At 36.1% G+C, this 16,498-nt stretch overlaps 1 protein-coding gene across 1 annotated transcript in view; it reads left to right on the top strand.

Annotated features, from left to right (window-relative positions):
* The first annotated feature begins 2,656 nt into the window (after positions 1–2,656).
* The window catches only part of LOC123525787 (uncharacterized), a 36,985-nt gene continuing 23,143 nt past the window's right edge, over positions 2,657–16,498 (top strand). The window contains exons 1-7 of the mRNA XM_053539684.1: positions 2,657–2,808; positions 7,213–7,454; positions 9,719–9,879; positions 10,529–10,593; positions 13,039–13,132; positions 14,256–14,348; positions 15,797–15,924. Of these exons, the coding sequence (XP_053395659.1) occupies positions 7,290–7,454; positions 9,719–9,879; positions 10,529–10,593; positions 13,039–13,132; positions 14,256–14,348; positions 15,797–15,924 (706 nt within the window). The 5' untranslated portion in view covers positions 2,657–2,808; positions 7,213–7,289. The remainder of the gene's footprint in view (positions 2,809–7,212; positions 7,455–9,718; positions 9,880–10,528; positions 10,594–13,038; positions 13,133–14,255; positions 14,349–15,796; positions 15,925–16,498) is intronic.

The raw sequence follows: 16,498 nt of genomic DNA on the forward strand, positions 1-16,498 counted from the left end.
CGTTATGTTATTGTGGCTTTCTAGTGTCGGAGTATTGTAATGGTCGTAACCAAGTCAAATCCCGGAAAGGAGCAGTTTATTTAAGTTTAAAGCCAAGAACGGACATTTAAAAAATCGGACACACCGTACTGCGTTGCAGTTGTTTCCACCGCCAACTGCGTTGCTTCCATTTTTGGTCGATTTTTTTATACTAGTATACCTGCATTGGAAATTCACCGATTACAAGGAAATGAGTGTTGTCTGATAGTGCCATACTTACGCTATTATGCCGTAATCAGTTGTCGTTTTGTACAAAAATCGAAATTCTACAAAATCACTAGACTCTCATCAAACTGTACAGAAGTGTTTACATTAATGGCAAAGAATTACACTGAACAAGTCTTTTGGGCTTGAAGAGTACATATGTGGGCTCCTGTCTCATTTGTTGTTTCCAGCCAAATGTGAAAAGATAAGATAAACTGATTAGAACTTACCGATGACAGCGGAAATACACTCACCCGGCCATATTTATCCACCTTGTCTGCGACGAATCCGCTTCCACCGCTTGCTTCTGCGAAAGCTATGACTAGTGTATGCGAATCACTATTGCCGTTACTCATTTTTATCTGAAAAACTTTATGATCGGTAGATCACAAAAATAATGTTTTGAATTAAAAAAAAAGGACATGTAATTAAAGCTGTATATATTTATTGTTCCGATTTCATCATGGAGACAAACACAGTAGCATGTAAACTATTGACATGAGTTCAAGGCAATTTTGAATGAATGAGGTAACACTGGTAAATAGTTTATTTTATAGATCTATAAACAACTATTTGCTATAGAACAGAACAGACAGAACATATAGTGATTTGTTCAATATAACCAGGTTAAAATATTTACATATCTATAGTGTGATATATATATATATATATATATTGTACATCATTTCTATATATTTATCTGTGTACATCACCTGACAATAAAATATTAGTCTCTTGACTCTTGAAGAGACCAGCTGGCAAAAACTATATGTTTATCGCTTGAAAAGAAAATAGATCAATTATATAACCTACGGTTATTTAATGTTACAAACATAACCGTTTTCTAAATTTCGCTGAAGTAATTTGTTATCAGCAGTAAAACGTTTGGAGTGGCCGATTCGGAATACCCAAGTGTAGACGCGGGAGTAGACCGTACTAGGAAGTCAGTCCTCTTCTATCTATCTATCTATCTATCTATCTTCCAGTTACAGGGACGTACACACTTTCGTGCGCGTAAAGCCACAAAGATTGTTAGTAGAAAAAAAAAAGAAAATCGGGCCAAAATAAAAGGGAAAGGAAATTGTGTTAGTGAAGTGTGTTCAATGTTGCAAACAGCGGCATTGAACTGCTCAAGGGTTGGAAGAAATGGAATGTCAGGTGGAAGATTATTCCATAGGACTTTAGTCCTGGGGAAAAAGGAATATTTGTAGTAGTCAGTACGTGGTTGTGGAGATTAACTTGTAAGACAGTGGATGATAATGGCGTGATTGCCTTGTTAGGGGGATGAGATAATCTTCCAACGGGGTTGCAACTAGTTGATTTGAAATTTTATACGTAAGAGAGAGTCGGGAGTCAATGCGCCTGAGATCTAGCCTGTGCCATTTTAGTCTGTATAACATGTCAGTGACACTGCATGGAGGTGCGGCCAAAGTCGGATATAGCCAAACGCGTTGCCCGTCTTTTGACAGCTTCTGTTTGGTCTATTTGGGTTTGTGTGTATGGAGACTTCGGAGCTATAGCCTAATCCAGCCGAGGTCTGACGAGGGTCTGATATGCCATGGACTTCAGGGATTTGGAGTTAACCTTTATATTCCTGCGAAGAAAACCTAGAGTTTGATTTGCCTTTTTGATTGACCTATTTATGTCTCCCACGAGAGATCATTTGAGATATCCATGCAAATTTAAGGTGTTAGCTGTATTATGCAAGTATTAGGCTATTGTGAGGGAATATGATGTTTCCTTCTTGTGACGTGGGTAACTTGACACTTGTATGGATTGAATTCCATATCCCAGTCCAACTCCCACTTTTCTAGAGTTTTAAGATCATTTTGGAAGGTATTTGATTGCCTGACAGAGGTTAAGTGACGTATATTGCAGTGTCATCTGCGAATAGACGCACTTTAGAATGGATATTTTGGTGGAGGTAATTTATATACGCAAGGAAGAGCAGGGACCCAAGCACGGACCCCTGTATAACTTCAGAAGTGACAGGTATGGGCTCTGAGCTTGAACCGTTTATGATTATGACTGAAGCCGCGGTTGTCGAGAAAGCTCTTAATCCATTTCAGGGTTTCACCACGTAGGCCTAGATCTATAGGGCCTACCATAAAATTTATGCATTTTAAACAGGACTTTCTCATGGCTCACTTTACCAAAATCTAATAGTACCAGGTCAACCTGTTGTTGTTGTACATTTATTTGACAATGTCATTTACAAGCACAGGATCTTTTCTCGGAAACCGAGTTGGAGATGGTAGGCCTACAGAATGGCTAGGTTAATTTGTAAAATGTTTTGTAATTGATGACCCCAGTCTCAAACGCCATCCCACATATGAGAAAAAAATGTTGTTTTTACGTGAATAACACTTTTGTATTTATAACAGAATTAGTAATATAAACCAAAGAGCTATAAAAATAAATTGTATAAACTTCGGGGATTTACTGTGCGTCACCTGGATTTATTTCACAAGCTTAAATTTATACTCGCACCGTTTACAAAAAAATTGTTGAAATTTTGCCAGGACATTTTTTCATGTTTCAGCGTTCATTGCAAAAGAAAAGGCGGTGAGTTAAACAACTGAATGTGCGTTAATATTAAGTTAATTGATGGTTTGTGTAATTGTACAATTGATACTGAGCTAAAATTGGAATTAAGTGTTTCTGTTGTCTTAACAACAATGTAAACAAATGGCGGCAGATTTTAATTTCGGATATGGTCATCGTGTTCGGCTAAATTTGGTAAAGTAAACTGTATTGGTAACTAATGATTAGAACCTTTATTCTTTTGTCATATTAGAATGGCCTGCATTATGAAATTTTCATTGTCATCCCACTTAACAGCGTTGTGGTTGGGCTGTTTCGAACCCCAAACCTTAGGTGGGCACTCTAACAATGTCAGTAAAGGGGTAACCTAACAGCAAGACTGTTGGGAGTGACCTATAAACCTACTATCACTACAGCAGCAATGCACAATTTTTTGTTGGCTTGTTGCTTTTTCTAGTTTAATTACTGGGTGCAGTTATAATCTCGTATTATCAAAATATCCATAACTCCAACTATCCAACTACAGATTGACTCCGTTGGAGGCATATGCCTCCAGTGCAGACTGCCGCGCATACTCCCACTTTCAGAAAATGGCACTACAGACAAACATTTTTCATTTACATCTGGGAAACTAGGGACTACCCAATCATTAATAGCTGGGAAGTTACTACTGGATGCCTATATATAGTAGGCATTCTAGCCGTCTAGTAACTGGATGCCAGTAGCATGTCCAAAAAGGGTTTTCATCCCTTCAGTAATCAGTTTGTTATCCCCCGCAAAGGTGGAGGGATATAATTTTGGCATTGTCTGTCCGTCCGGAGCCATATCTAGGAAGTGGTTTTGAATATTTAAATAAAAAATCATATACATGTTCACCACTATACTAGGGAAATGTGGCCCATCAAGTTTCAGTCAGATTGCCCAATTAACTCCAGAATTATGGCCGTTAGTAATTTCTAGCGTAAACTATATAGGGTACTATAAATATGGCAATTTCTGCTTATATATGAAACTTAAATTGAACACACACAATTTTGTAAGGATCTCTTTAGTAACTTCAGAGTTATTGCCCTTTAATTGTTTAAAAATCCACATATTTGTACATAAAAAACTAACCAGTTGTACTTAAATTTCATTAAACTTCTTTCGTTTTTTTTCATGAACATTTATTATCAACATGTGAACTTGTGTACCCACACCTGGTCACCCCACTCATTTTTTTTTAAACCTTAAACCTTCCCTGAATATTTATCAACATGCAAAGTTGTACCATTCCCTCACCTCGCTTCTCCATCCAGTCACCCCCACCCCCATCATGTACCCCCCCCCCCCCCCCCCCCCCCCCCCCCTACAATTTTTTTTTTCATTTTTAGCTCGACTTTTCAAAGAAATAGTACAGCTATTGCACTCGCCTTGGCGTCAACGTTGGTTAAAGTTTTGATAAAGTCAAATATCTCTGTTACTACCAAAGCTTTTGACTTGAAACTTAAAATAGTTATTAACTATCAAAGTCTACACCAGAAGAAACAATCCCCATAACTCTGATTTTAATTTTGACAGAGTTATGCTTCTTTTTAATCTAGAATTTTTTGGTTAAAGTTTTTGGTAAAGTCAAATATCACTGTTTAAGGAGAGGACAACTGTAAGCTAATATAGCTTTCTGTCCAATTCCTGAAATGTTGTATTGTAAATATTTCATGCTTTTCGGAATAAAAATTTGTTTAAACTAAATATCTCTGTTACTTTTAAAGCTTTTGACTTGAAACTTAAATCAGTTATTAACTATCAAAGTCTACACCAAGAGAAACAATCAACATAACTGTGATTTGAATTTTGACAGAGTTATGTCCCTTTTTAACTTAGAATTTTTTCGGTTAAAGTTTTATATAAAGTTTTTACTGGCAAAACTCTAATTCAGAGCCAGGTACTGAGAGAAGTTGGGCATGCTGTCTTACGGACAGCTCTTGTTTATTTTCCATCAATATTTATTATCAGCATGTGAAGTTTTGTACCCTCACCTGGTCACCCCTCCCCCACCATAAATTTTTTTTTTATTCATTCCTTTTTTAGCTCACCTGAGCACAAAGTGCTCAAAGGTGAGCTTTAGTGATCGCCCTGTGTCCGTCGTCCGTCTGTCCGTCTGTCGTCAACAATTTGACTGTTAACACTCTAGAGGTCACATTTTTGGTCCAATCTTAATGAAACTTGGTCAGAATGTTACCCTCAATAAAATCTTGGACGAGTTCGATATTGGGTCATCTGGGGTCAAAAACTAGGTCACCAGGTCAAATCAAAGGAAAAGCTTGTTAACACTCTAGAGGTCACAATTTTGGCCCAATCATAATGAAACTTGGTCAGAATGTTACCCTCAATAAAATCTTGGACGAGTTTGATATTGGGTCATCTGGGATCAAAAACTAGGTCACCAGGTCAAATCAAAGGAAAAGCTTGTTAACACTCTAGAGGTCACAATTTTGGCCCAATCATAATGAAACTTGGTCAGAATGTTACCCTCAATAAAATCTTGGACTAGTTTGATATTGGGTCATCTGGGGTCAAAAACTAGGTCACCAGATCAAATCAATGGAAAAGCTTGTTAACACCCTAGAGGTCACAATTTTGGCCCAATCTTAATGAAACTTGGTCAGAATGTTACCCGCAATAAAATCTTGGACGAGTTCGATATTGGGTCATCTTGGGTCAAAAACTAGGTCACCAGGTCAAATCAAAGGAAAAGCTTGTTAACACTCTAGAGGTCACAATTTTGGCCCAATCTTAATGAAACTTGGTCAGAATGTTACCCTCAATAAAATTTTGGACGAGTTCGATATTGGGTCATCTGGGGTCAAAAACTAGGTCACCAGATCAAATCAAAGGAAAAGCTTGTTAACACTCTAGAGGTCACAATTTTGGCCCAATCTTAATGAAATTTGGTCAGAATGTTACCCTTAATAAAATCTTAGACAACTTCGATATTGGGTCATCTGGGGTCAAAAACTAGGTCACCAGGTCAAATCAAAGGAAAAGCTTTTTAACACTCTAGAGGTCACAATTTTGGCCCAATCTTAATGAAACTTGATCAGAGTGTTATCCTCAATAAAATCTTGGACGAGTTCGATATTGGGTAATCCGGGGTCAAAAACTAGGTCACCAGGTCAAATCAAAGGAAAAGCTTGTTAACACTCTAGAGGCCATATTTATGACTGTATCTTCATGAAACTTGGTCAGAATGTTAATCTTGATGATCTTTAGGTCAGGTTCGAATATGGGTCATGTCGGGTCAAAAACTAGGTCACCAGGTCAAATCAAAGGAAAAAGCTAGTTAACACTTTAGAGGCCACATTATGACCATATCTTAATGAAACTTGGTCAGAATGTTAATCTTGATGATCTTTAGGTCAAGTTTAAATCTGGGTCAGGTGGGGTCAAAAACTAGGTCATATCAAAGGAAAAGCTTGTTAACACTCTAGAGGCCACATTTATGACTGTATCTTCATGAAACTTAGTCAGAATGTTAAACTTGATGATCTTTAGATCAAGTTCGAATCTGGGTCATGTCGGATCAAAAACTAGGTCACGGGGTCAAATCAAAGGAATAGCTAGTTAACACTTTAGAGGCCACATTTATGACCATATTTTAATGAAACTTGGTCAGAATGTTAATCTTGATGATCTTTAGGTCAGTAGGTCAGGTGAGCGATACAGGGCCTTCATGGCCCTCTTGTTTTAATTTTTCAAAACCTTCCATGAATATTTATCAACATGTGAAGTTGTAACCCCCACTCCCTGTCACCACCCACATTCTTAGATTTCTTACTTGATTGTGCTCTCTTAAGGACATTCCTTTTAAGTTTAAATGTAATGAAATTATTTGCTTCTTAGTAACATCCTTAACTTTTTGCCGGATATATTTCTTTGCCATTCCTCACCACAAATCCATTCGGCGGGGGATACCAGTTCATTAGATTTGCTTGTTTATTCATAATTTTGGTATGACATCAGGAATTCTAACTGACTGGAGCTGCATTTTCATGTACCAGCTATTTCAACTTGGGTAAAATGAAGCATTTTTACAATGAACATAATATTAAAGTTACTTTAGAAATAAATATCACACTAGCTCAGAAATCAAATTAAGGTTTTTAACCACACTTGCCCTAGTGGATGCTACAAAACTTTCAAAGATTCATTTAAATGTTATATTGATTTAATGTTTTGGTTTTAATTGAAAGTTTGAGATTATAAATAGAGGGTCAATAAATTGAATAATATTTAAGTCTGCATAAAATGTAACCTTTACCCGAGTGAAATTAATATCGTTTAGCAATGTTTCGGACATGTTAAAATTATGAATTGTTTATTCATTCATTTTAATTTTATATCCAACATCATATAAAGTGAAATGTTCTGTCTCTGTATTTCTAGGCTAAAGTACAGTGAAAATGTGATGAGAAGTTGACTGACCAAAAATTCCTCACTAACAGTGTTTTGGAAGTGGAAGAATGGTACAAACTATGGAATCCCCTCCATTTGATCTTCAGGCATACCAGCCTCCAATATCACTATGGAAACTGGTGAAACAGTATGTACCAGATCATGAGAGGGAGGAAATCAAGAGCATGCTGGGAGAATCTCTCATAGATCAGAGCATGGAGCTCCATGAAGAGGTGACTTCTTTATAACAGAAAAAAAGGAATAATTTGAAAAAGACATCATAGTTAAGCTCTGATGTTTGATATCCTCCTATAGATAAGTATATTGGGATGGACTTAAAGAGAGAAATAACCTTATAATTATATCAGTTGTGAAATATTGTTAAGGAGTCAACCACTCACTTGGCTTTTGGGAATGAGCTTATATGAACCATAAGTACATGTACATGTACCTTCATTTGTGTGTATTCAAGATTATATATTTATAGTTGTCACAAGTAATAGATCTGTATGGATAAGTTCAGAATTTTAGTAGCAGGTAGTTGTAGGTATTTACATATGGGGCAGAGGCCACCCAGGTTCTTTTATATGCAAAGCATCCAGGACTCTCGAAAAAGGTACGTTTTTAGCTCGACTATACGAAGTATATGGAGAGCTATCCTACTCAACCCGGCTTCGGCGTCTTTCCGCGACCCCACCTTGGTTAAAGTTTTTTTACACTTTCTCTTTTTTCTCCTTATCTCTGTAATTACTTGATGGATTTGCTTTAAACTTAAAATAGTTGGTCCTCATCATCACCCACATCATATGGCACAAGGGCCATAACTCTCACACCAATATTTCATGAATTATCCCCCCTTTTTACTTAGAATTTCTGGTTAAAGTTTTGATGCACTTTCACTCTATCTCAGTTATTCCTAAATGGATTTGATTCAGACTGAAAGTAGTTGTTCCACATCATCTCCCACATCATATGACACAAGGCCCATAACTCTGGTACCAATATTTAATGAATTACCCCCCACCCCCCCTCTTTTACTTAGAATTTCAGGTTAAAGTTTTGATGCACTTTCACTATGTCTCAGTTATTAATTTTGATGCATTTTCACTATATCTCAGTTGTTATGAAATGCATTTGATTCAAACTTGAAGAAGTTGTTCCACATCATCACCCACATCTTATGACACAAGGTGCATAACTCTTGCACCAATATTTTATGAATTATGCCGCCTTTTTGCTTAGAATTATACTTATATAGTGTTTTGATACACTTTATCTTTACCTCTCTTATTACTTAATATTTTTGACACAGACTCGAGCTATTGTGCAATATCTTCATCCACCATTGGGGTCATTAAACACTCCAGTGACAGCTGCAGTTTCCTCAGATGTGCCCAGTTTCACTATCCAGCATCGAAATAGTCGAGCGCGCTGTCTCCTGTGACAGCTCTTGTTAGTGTTAGAAGCAAACCTAGCATCCAAGTTCCATAGTCCAGTGTCTTTATCACTTGACATCATCGAACATTATAACTGGGCAACGAGTCCATTCTTTGGTAGAAATAGGTTGGTTTGATGTCTTTTTAGCTCACCTGTCACATAGTGACAAGGTGAGCTTTTGTGATCATCCGTCGTCAGTCTGTCCATCCGTCAACAATTTCTTGTCTGCACGATAGTGGTTTCATTTATAATTTTATTTTTACCAAACTTGCACACAACTTGTATCACCATAAGATCTTGGTTCCTTTCTTGAACTGGCCAGATCCCATTATGGGTTCCAGAGTTATGGCCCCTAAAAGGGCCAGAATTAGCTATTTTGACCTTGTCTGCACAATAGCAGCTTTATTTATGATTTGATTTTACCAAACTTGCACACAACTTGTATCATCATAAGATCTTGGTTTCTTTCTTGAACTGGCCAGATTCCTTTATGGGTTCCAGAGTTATGGCCCCTTAAAGGGCCAGAATTAGCTATTTTGACCTTGTCTGCACAACAGCAGCTTCATTTATGATTTTATTTAAACCAAACTTGCACACAACTTGTATCACCATAAGATCTTGGTTCCTTTCTTTAACTGGCCAGATTCCGTTATGGGTTCCAGAGTGATGGCCCCTGAAAGGGCCAGAATTAGCTATTTTGACCTTGTCTGCACAATAGCAGCTTCTTTTTTGATTTGAATTTAATCAAACTTCCACAAAACTTGTGTCACCATAAGATCTCAGTTCTTTCCTTGAACCGGCCAGATCCCATAATGGGTTCCAGAGTTATGGCCCCTGAAAGGGCCAAAATTAGCTATTTTGATCTTGTCTGCACAATAACAGCTTCATTTATGATTTGATTTTAACCAAACTTTGCACACAATTAACTTGTATCACCACAAGATCTTGGTTCCTTTCTTGAACTGGCCAGATTCCATTATGAGGCCAAGTTTAACAGGTGAGCAATATAGGGCCATCATGGCCCTCATGTATATAATTAGCTTTCATACTCATGTTTCAGATTGACACCTTGCTGGAGATTTGGAGGGACTATAGGGAGGAGACGGAACATGCTAAACCTATGTCTAAACTTCCTGAGCCCCCTGGTCTGAGGGACAGATTAATTCAAGAAATACAGTTCTTTGTAGATAGTGTGAAGGAAAAAGCTAAATATCAAGGGGTGTAAGTATATATAGGTCACATAACAATGGCTGTGTTCTGTTTTTGCAATTAAATTAGAGAAATGGGTTAACAGTTTTAAATATAACCTTAATTTTATCGATAAATTTATTAAATTTTTGGAAATTTAAGCCACAGACTTTTAAGTCACCAAACAACACAAATTACACAAATTGTATGTATGTGTACTGGTTGGCGTGGAACTTATAAAAAGTGTTCTTTGCCGCTCTATCCAAGAGTGACGCAACATCAAGTTGTATATAATGAAATGAATGAACTTGCACACAGAAAAGTGCTATTAAAATATTCCAATTTTAATGCAAGCACAATTCATCGTGTCCTAACGTTCAAAAGGAGTTTGGATAATTTCTTGATTATTCGAAAGTAAAAACATAATCACTCTCATGCATCATGTATCAACACAGCCCGACAACATGCACATCAGTGGTCTGAAGGATTCCCCTGACATATCACCAGATAAATTCCCTTGCGAAGAAATAATGGCAAGTTGGTACAATGTAAGTTTAAATGGTTAAGTGAGCAATGACAAGCAGTAAATTAACCTACGTGAAAGTTTAAGTATTCTCACTGATTTGTTTTTAATATTCCAGCAAAAGTAGTCTTGATTATGTTTTCTTACTCTTAATTTCAGAAATGCTGATAAGATATTATCGAGACACAATACTGATATCCTTGATTATGCATTGGACACTTACAGTAAGTGTGGTTTTATAATTTATATTTGATTTAAAATCGTATAAGCATGTCAGTTGTTTTCTTCTTGAGTTCACTTGAAGATATGGGGCTGTATTATGGCTACGAAAGTTTAATATTTTTTTTGGTAACACGGGTATATTCAAAATTGATTTTGTTAACCTGAATAAGAATTTAAACATTTTTACTGTAGTTTCTGGAATGCTAAGAAAACTTAAGTAAGTGAAAGTAAACAAAACATTTTTGAGTCGGCTAAAGGCTGAAAGCCTTTTGACGAGTCCTTGCTATCCAACGATTCTCTAAATGGACCAAATAACACAGTGAAGGGATGTAGTTCCATTAGATTTCTCAAACTTCAAACAGTTCACTGCATGAATGAAGTTAAGTTGTGTCAATTCCCTTTGCTATGACCAATATGCGATGTAATCTTTCATATTTATGACTTGTAATTGTGCAATTCTCGAATGTAACTCATTAAGCATAAATGTGCATTTTAAGAATTGCGCAGGCTTACAAAGCTTGGGTAACATCCAGCGAAAGACAAAAAATAGTTCCAGCAGGGCTCCAGATAAGATGCGTATTAGCGTAAATTACGTATAGAAATAATGCAAATACGCATGTCTAATAATTTCTAAGCGTATAAAAACGTATATAAAATTACAGAAACGCACACAGTGCTTTTTTAAAAACAAAATCTGAATCATCTGGATGCGTTAGGTAACATAGCCGATCAGCCTTAATTCTCCCACATTGAACGTAAACACGCATCGTATGATTTCTATAAACTTTGCGTGGGTTGAATTTTGCAGTCAGTAAACGGATAAATTATCGGAAGAAGAAGCTCTTACTGGTTTGTTTAGTTACTACTGATATTAAAAATGATTTTAATTCTTATTTTTCGAGAAATAAACAAATCGGCGAAACATTAAATTGTATTTTTTTGTAGTTTTTGAAATCGAAAGTAGATCGTCTATGTTTGGCGAAACGAAACAACTTTTTTATGAAAAGATTTAAATAAGAGGTAATTTAACCGTAAACTTCAATATCAGATACTGCCAATTGCTGCTAAATGTCTTCGTATCATCACAATTTGTAAAATATATTGTTCAAACTGGAGAAAAGTGTAATCGTATCCGGATATAATATTTTGGGTAAATATCGAGCTGTGTTATGAAATTTTAAGAAAAAAACTAAAAACAAACTGAAACTGGTAGACTATACTGTCAGTACATCAATCATTAGCCGACTCAGGCCATTCAGGCCTTTGATTAAAAAGCTGGAATAGTTTCAGATTGAGATTACATGGCCCATTTTTATTTTTTATGTGTTCACCCATAAGTTCAATCACTCTAGTTGAAATATGTTAAAATTCCAGTCCACTTGGAACATTTTTTTGAAGATTTACAGGCTATATTTCTGTCTAAGGCTCATGTTGATTATGTATATATATAAGTTCACTTTGTAGTGTAGGTTCAAAACATAGGTCTTGCTGAAACTGATAAACATAAATTTATCTACACAGTTGTCGTAGCTGATTCCAAGATTGTACTGAAACAAGCCAAGACTAAGCATTTTTCTTATCAATACATTATTATGTCTCCCACCACACAGTGGTGTGGGAGACATATTGATTTACTCCAGTCTGTCTGTGTGTGTGTGTGTGTGTGTCTGTCTGTCACAAAGCTTTTCCGCACTCTAAGTCGAACATTTCTCATCCGATTTTCACCAAACTTAAACAAAATGTGTTTGACCATAAGACCTTGGCCAAGTTCGATAACTAGCCAAATCGGTCCAGGCATTTTGGAGTTACAGCCCTTGAATTATCGAAAAATCGGCCTTTTTACTCATGTCTGCACTCTTAGTCAAACATTTCTCATCCGATCTTCACCAAACTTGAACAAAATGTGTTTGACCATGAGACCTTGGCCAAGTTCTATAACTAGCCAAATCGGTCCAGGCATTTTGGAGTTACGGCCCTTGAATTATCCAAAAATCAGCCTTTTTACTCTTGTCTGCACTCTAAGTCGAACATTTCTCATCCGATCTTCACCAAACTTGAACAAAATGTGTTTGACCATGAGACCTCGGCCAAGTTCGATAACTAGCCAAGTCGGTCCAGGCATTTTAGAGTTACGGCCCTTGAATTATCGAAAAATCGGCCTTTTTACTCTTGTCCGCTCTCTAAGTCGAACATTTCTCATCCGATGTTCACCAAACTTGAACAAAATGTGTTTGGCCATAAGACCTTACCCAGGTTCGATAACTAGCCAAATCCGCCGAGGCACTTTTGATTTATGGCCCTTGAATTACTGATTGGATCCACTCATCCAGACCATCTAATTGGATCCACTCGTCTAAAACATCTAGAGAAACTAACGTTTTTCATAGGGGCAGTTGTGGGAGACATGCGCTTTTCTCAAAAGCATCTCTAGTTTTTACATTTTCTAGGACCTGATAGCGCCCGCCCTTCCTCCAGACTGACTGCACGAGGGAACGATGGTAGAGAAACTCCGATGATTTGTAGTCCAACATGTAGCGACAGGTACATATCACCTAGCATACATAATTAACCTTTATCATGCTGGACTCGATAGAGTCTGCCTTTGCAACCAGTGTAGATCTTGATTAGCCTGCACATCCATGCAGTCTGATCAAGATCTGCACTGTTCTCTATTCAGTCAATATCTTTTTGGTAAGCACCCCTTTTAACAGTCAGTGGTACTGTCCAGATTGAAAGATGGACAAATTCATTATAGAAATTTAGCAGAATAAGGGTTAACATGTGACTAATATTCTGTACTTTCATGTCAGTATAATAGTTCATTACTTACATAGAGGATATTACATGAGTGCCTTTCCATATTGAATTTTTTAAATGAGTTGAATAAAATTCAACAAGTTTAATAAATTTGATGTGGAAAATCACAAATGTAATATTCTTTTTATCACATGTTAGCTTTTCATGTAAAAACATCAAAAATTCTACTTTCTTTAACTATTGTAAACAAGTCAGTATGACCAACGTCTCCTATATTGTAAATGACCGACGTCAAAGCTTTATTACACTAGTGTATTATCATTTTTATGTAATGGCTTTATTATGCTCCTGCACGTCAAACATGTGATATAAATTTAATGTTATATCTGTTATCTGTCATACAACAATACTGACATGTGGGACACACAAGAATCTACAAATACTCTTCTTTAATCCTGATTATTCAACCAGATCGACCATCAATGATATCAGTATTCTTACTTTGGAAATAAGTTTCCAAAACATTATGTTTAAGTTCTACAAACCTGAAACTTTTTGAGACAAGGTAAAGTATGAACAGATTGAAAGCAACAGTGTTTTTCTCTATAATTATATCAGTCCTAATTAAGGATATAGTTTTGATAGTTTATGTTTTCTCTGCACATAACATCAGAATGCATGTGTATGTATCAAACATGCTATAAATCATGATAGATAACTGGTATTGATGAAGTGTCAGATTTAATGAACTGAACTTTGTTGAACTTGTTGAACTGCATAGATTAAACAAACTGGATCGTAGGTCAGATAGTGATAATAAACTCACATTGCATGAATACAAAAATACTTGATTAACAACGTAATAGCATACCAGATGGAGGAAAAATTGGGTAACATTTCTTTTCAGGACATCCGAAGCGTCTATTCTGAGTGAAGAGGTAGAAGCTATGAATGAAAAACTCAACATTCTCAAGTTTGATGAGGTAGTGGCACACTTAAGGTTAGTTATGCATTCTGGTTAGTTAGAGAGGAACTGACTGGTGTAATTTTTGTTTTTTATTCTATCTTAATTTATTCCTCTTTCAGGAGAATATTTGAGCCACACCATGAGAAAACCAACATAGTGCATTTGCGACCTGCATGGATCCAGACCAGCCTGCGCATCCGCACAGTCCAGTCAGGATCCATGCTGTTCGCTTTCAAAAGCCTATTGTAATTAGAGAAACTGTTAGTGAACAGCATGGATCCTGACCAGACTGCGCAGATGCGCAGGCTGGTCTGGATCCATGCTGGTCGCAAATGCACTATGTTGGTTTTCTAATGGTGTGGCTCATTTGTTCTGCATGAAAACCTTGTTCCGCAAGGCTATAGATTTCAAAGTGATGACACTCATCACACAAAGTTTCTCATAGACTTTCTTGCAATTCTACCTTCTGTAAAACAGTCATTTATCAGACTTTCGTAACATGTATTCTTTCAAGATTACATACTGCTCTGATATGAAAAATTAGGCAGAATAATTTCACTAGATGTCTGTGTAGTATGTAAGTTATTCCACTGAAAGTGTTATGTCTTAGCTGTGTTTAATAACTAATAGTTTTAAACATTTTCAGATTGACATATTGTTTATACTTCCCTATTCGTTTTTGTTTACACAATGACATATGAAAATCTAAATAGTATATAATAGTAGAAGCATGTTTTAATATATCTAAACATCCAATTTTGTTTTATGCCAGGTAGAAAATTCACGAGCTACACCCTCATGAAACGAATCTACAGGGGTATAACCTCTTCATCGTGTTTAAATATATTAAAACATGGTTCTGTTATATAAATTTTCTTAATTAAAGTATGTTTCATCAAAGTACTATGAAATATGACACACACTTCAGACTGATACACCTTTGGATTGAAGTGTTGTTTCAAAGAATAATTTCATTAATATTTCCTTCAGTTTACCATTTTGTATTGATAGAATATCAGCATATCAGAATTTGTTGTGTTTTTTTACAGATAGTAACATAAAGCTATTTGTATAGATAGAAAAATTAATATACATGTGATTTTCTGAATACTGGTAAAATATAGAAATCGCTGTAGTATTTACTGTTATTATGTAAATTACATGGAAAAAGTCAATTTGTGAACTTATGTTTGTCATGTAACTATATATGATAAATAGTTAATGCGAAGTGAAATATATACTTTATATTAAATTTTTATATCACTATGACCACTGCACTTTTGGAAGTTTGAAAACATTTACTTATTTACTGAACTGTTGTTTATTATTTATAATAACCACAGTTACCCTTTGATTAAGATCATTTGTAAATGACATGGATGATTTGTCTAAAACTAAAATATATAATGGAAGAAATGCAGCAAAACTAGTTAAAGTCTTTCAAGAATGTACAAGATTTATGCATTACTTGCATGTTTCAGGAGCACTATGGAGGAAGAAATTGAGACGTTATTACGGGATATTAATTTCCTGCAAAGTTGTCTAGATGATGAAGCCACGTTTAGAGCTGAATCGACTGGTACTCTATCAAGGGAGCCTACTCTTTCAGGTACATTCATTTTGAAACAATTCAACATTATTATGATCATTTTTAAAGAGATCACATTATTACACCATTTAATATTTTATTTATATACAGTTGTCAGTTGACTTATCAGTGTTGTATTTCTTACCAGTACTAACCTGGTCTCTTCAAGTACCTTGACAACTTCCTCACATAACTCTCCTGAAAATCAGTGAGCCAGAGTATGCTGAAAATATGCATCATAGGACATTGCACTGATCACTCCTGTAAAGTTAGGTAGAAATCCATCCTATCATGAAAGAGAAATCACTAAAACATCATAAATTTTGATGAATAAAGGGCCGTAACTCTGCTGAAAAAATGCTGAGCCAGAACATGCACGAGATATGCACAACTAGGCTCGGCAGTGATCACCTATATGAAGTTCACTGTAATTCCTCCAGGTTGTACTTGTCAATGAGCACTTGCCCAAACTAGGTAAAATATGTCAAATTAATGGCCATAACTCTGTTGAAAATCACTGAACCAGAATATGCCAACAATATGTACAACTAGGCTTGGCACTGATAACTTCTGTAAGGTTTGGTGGAAATCTGCC

Source organism: Mercenaria mercenaria, chromosome 3 (genome assembly GCF_021730395.1).
Source record: "Mercenaria mercenaria strain notata chromosome 3, MADL_Memer_1, whole genome shotgun sequence".
Taxonomy (NCBI): domain Eukaryota; kingdom Metazoa; phylum Mollusca; class Bivalvia; order Venerida; family Veneridae; genus Mercenaria; species Mercenaria mercenaria.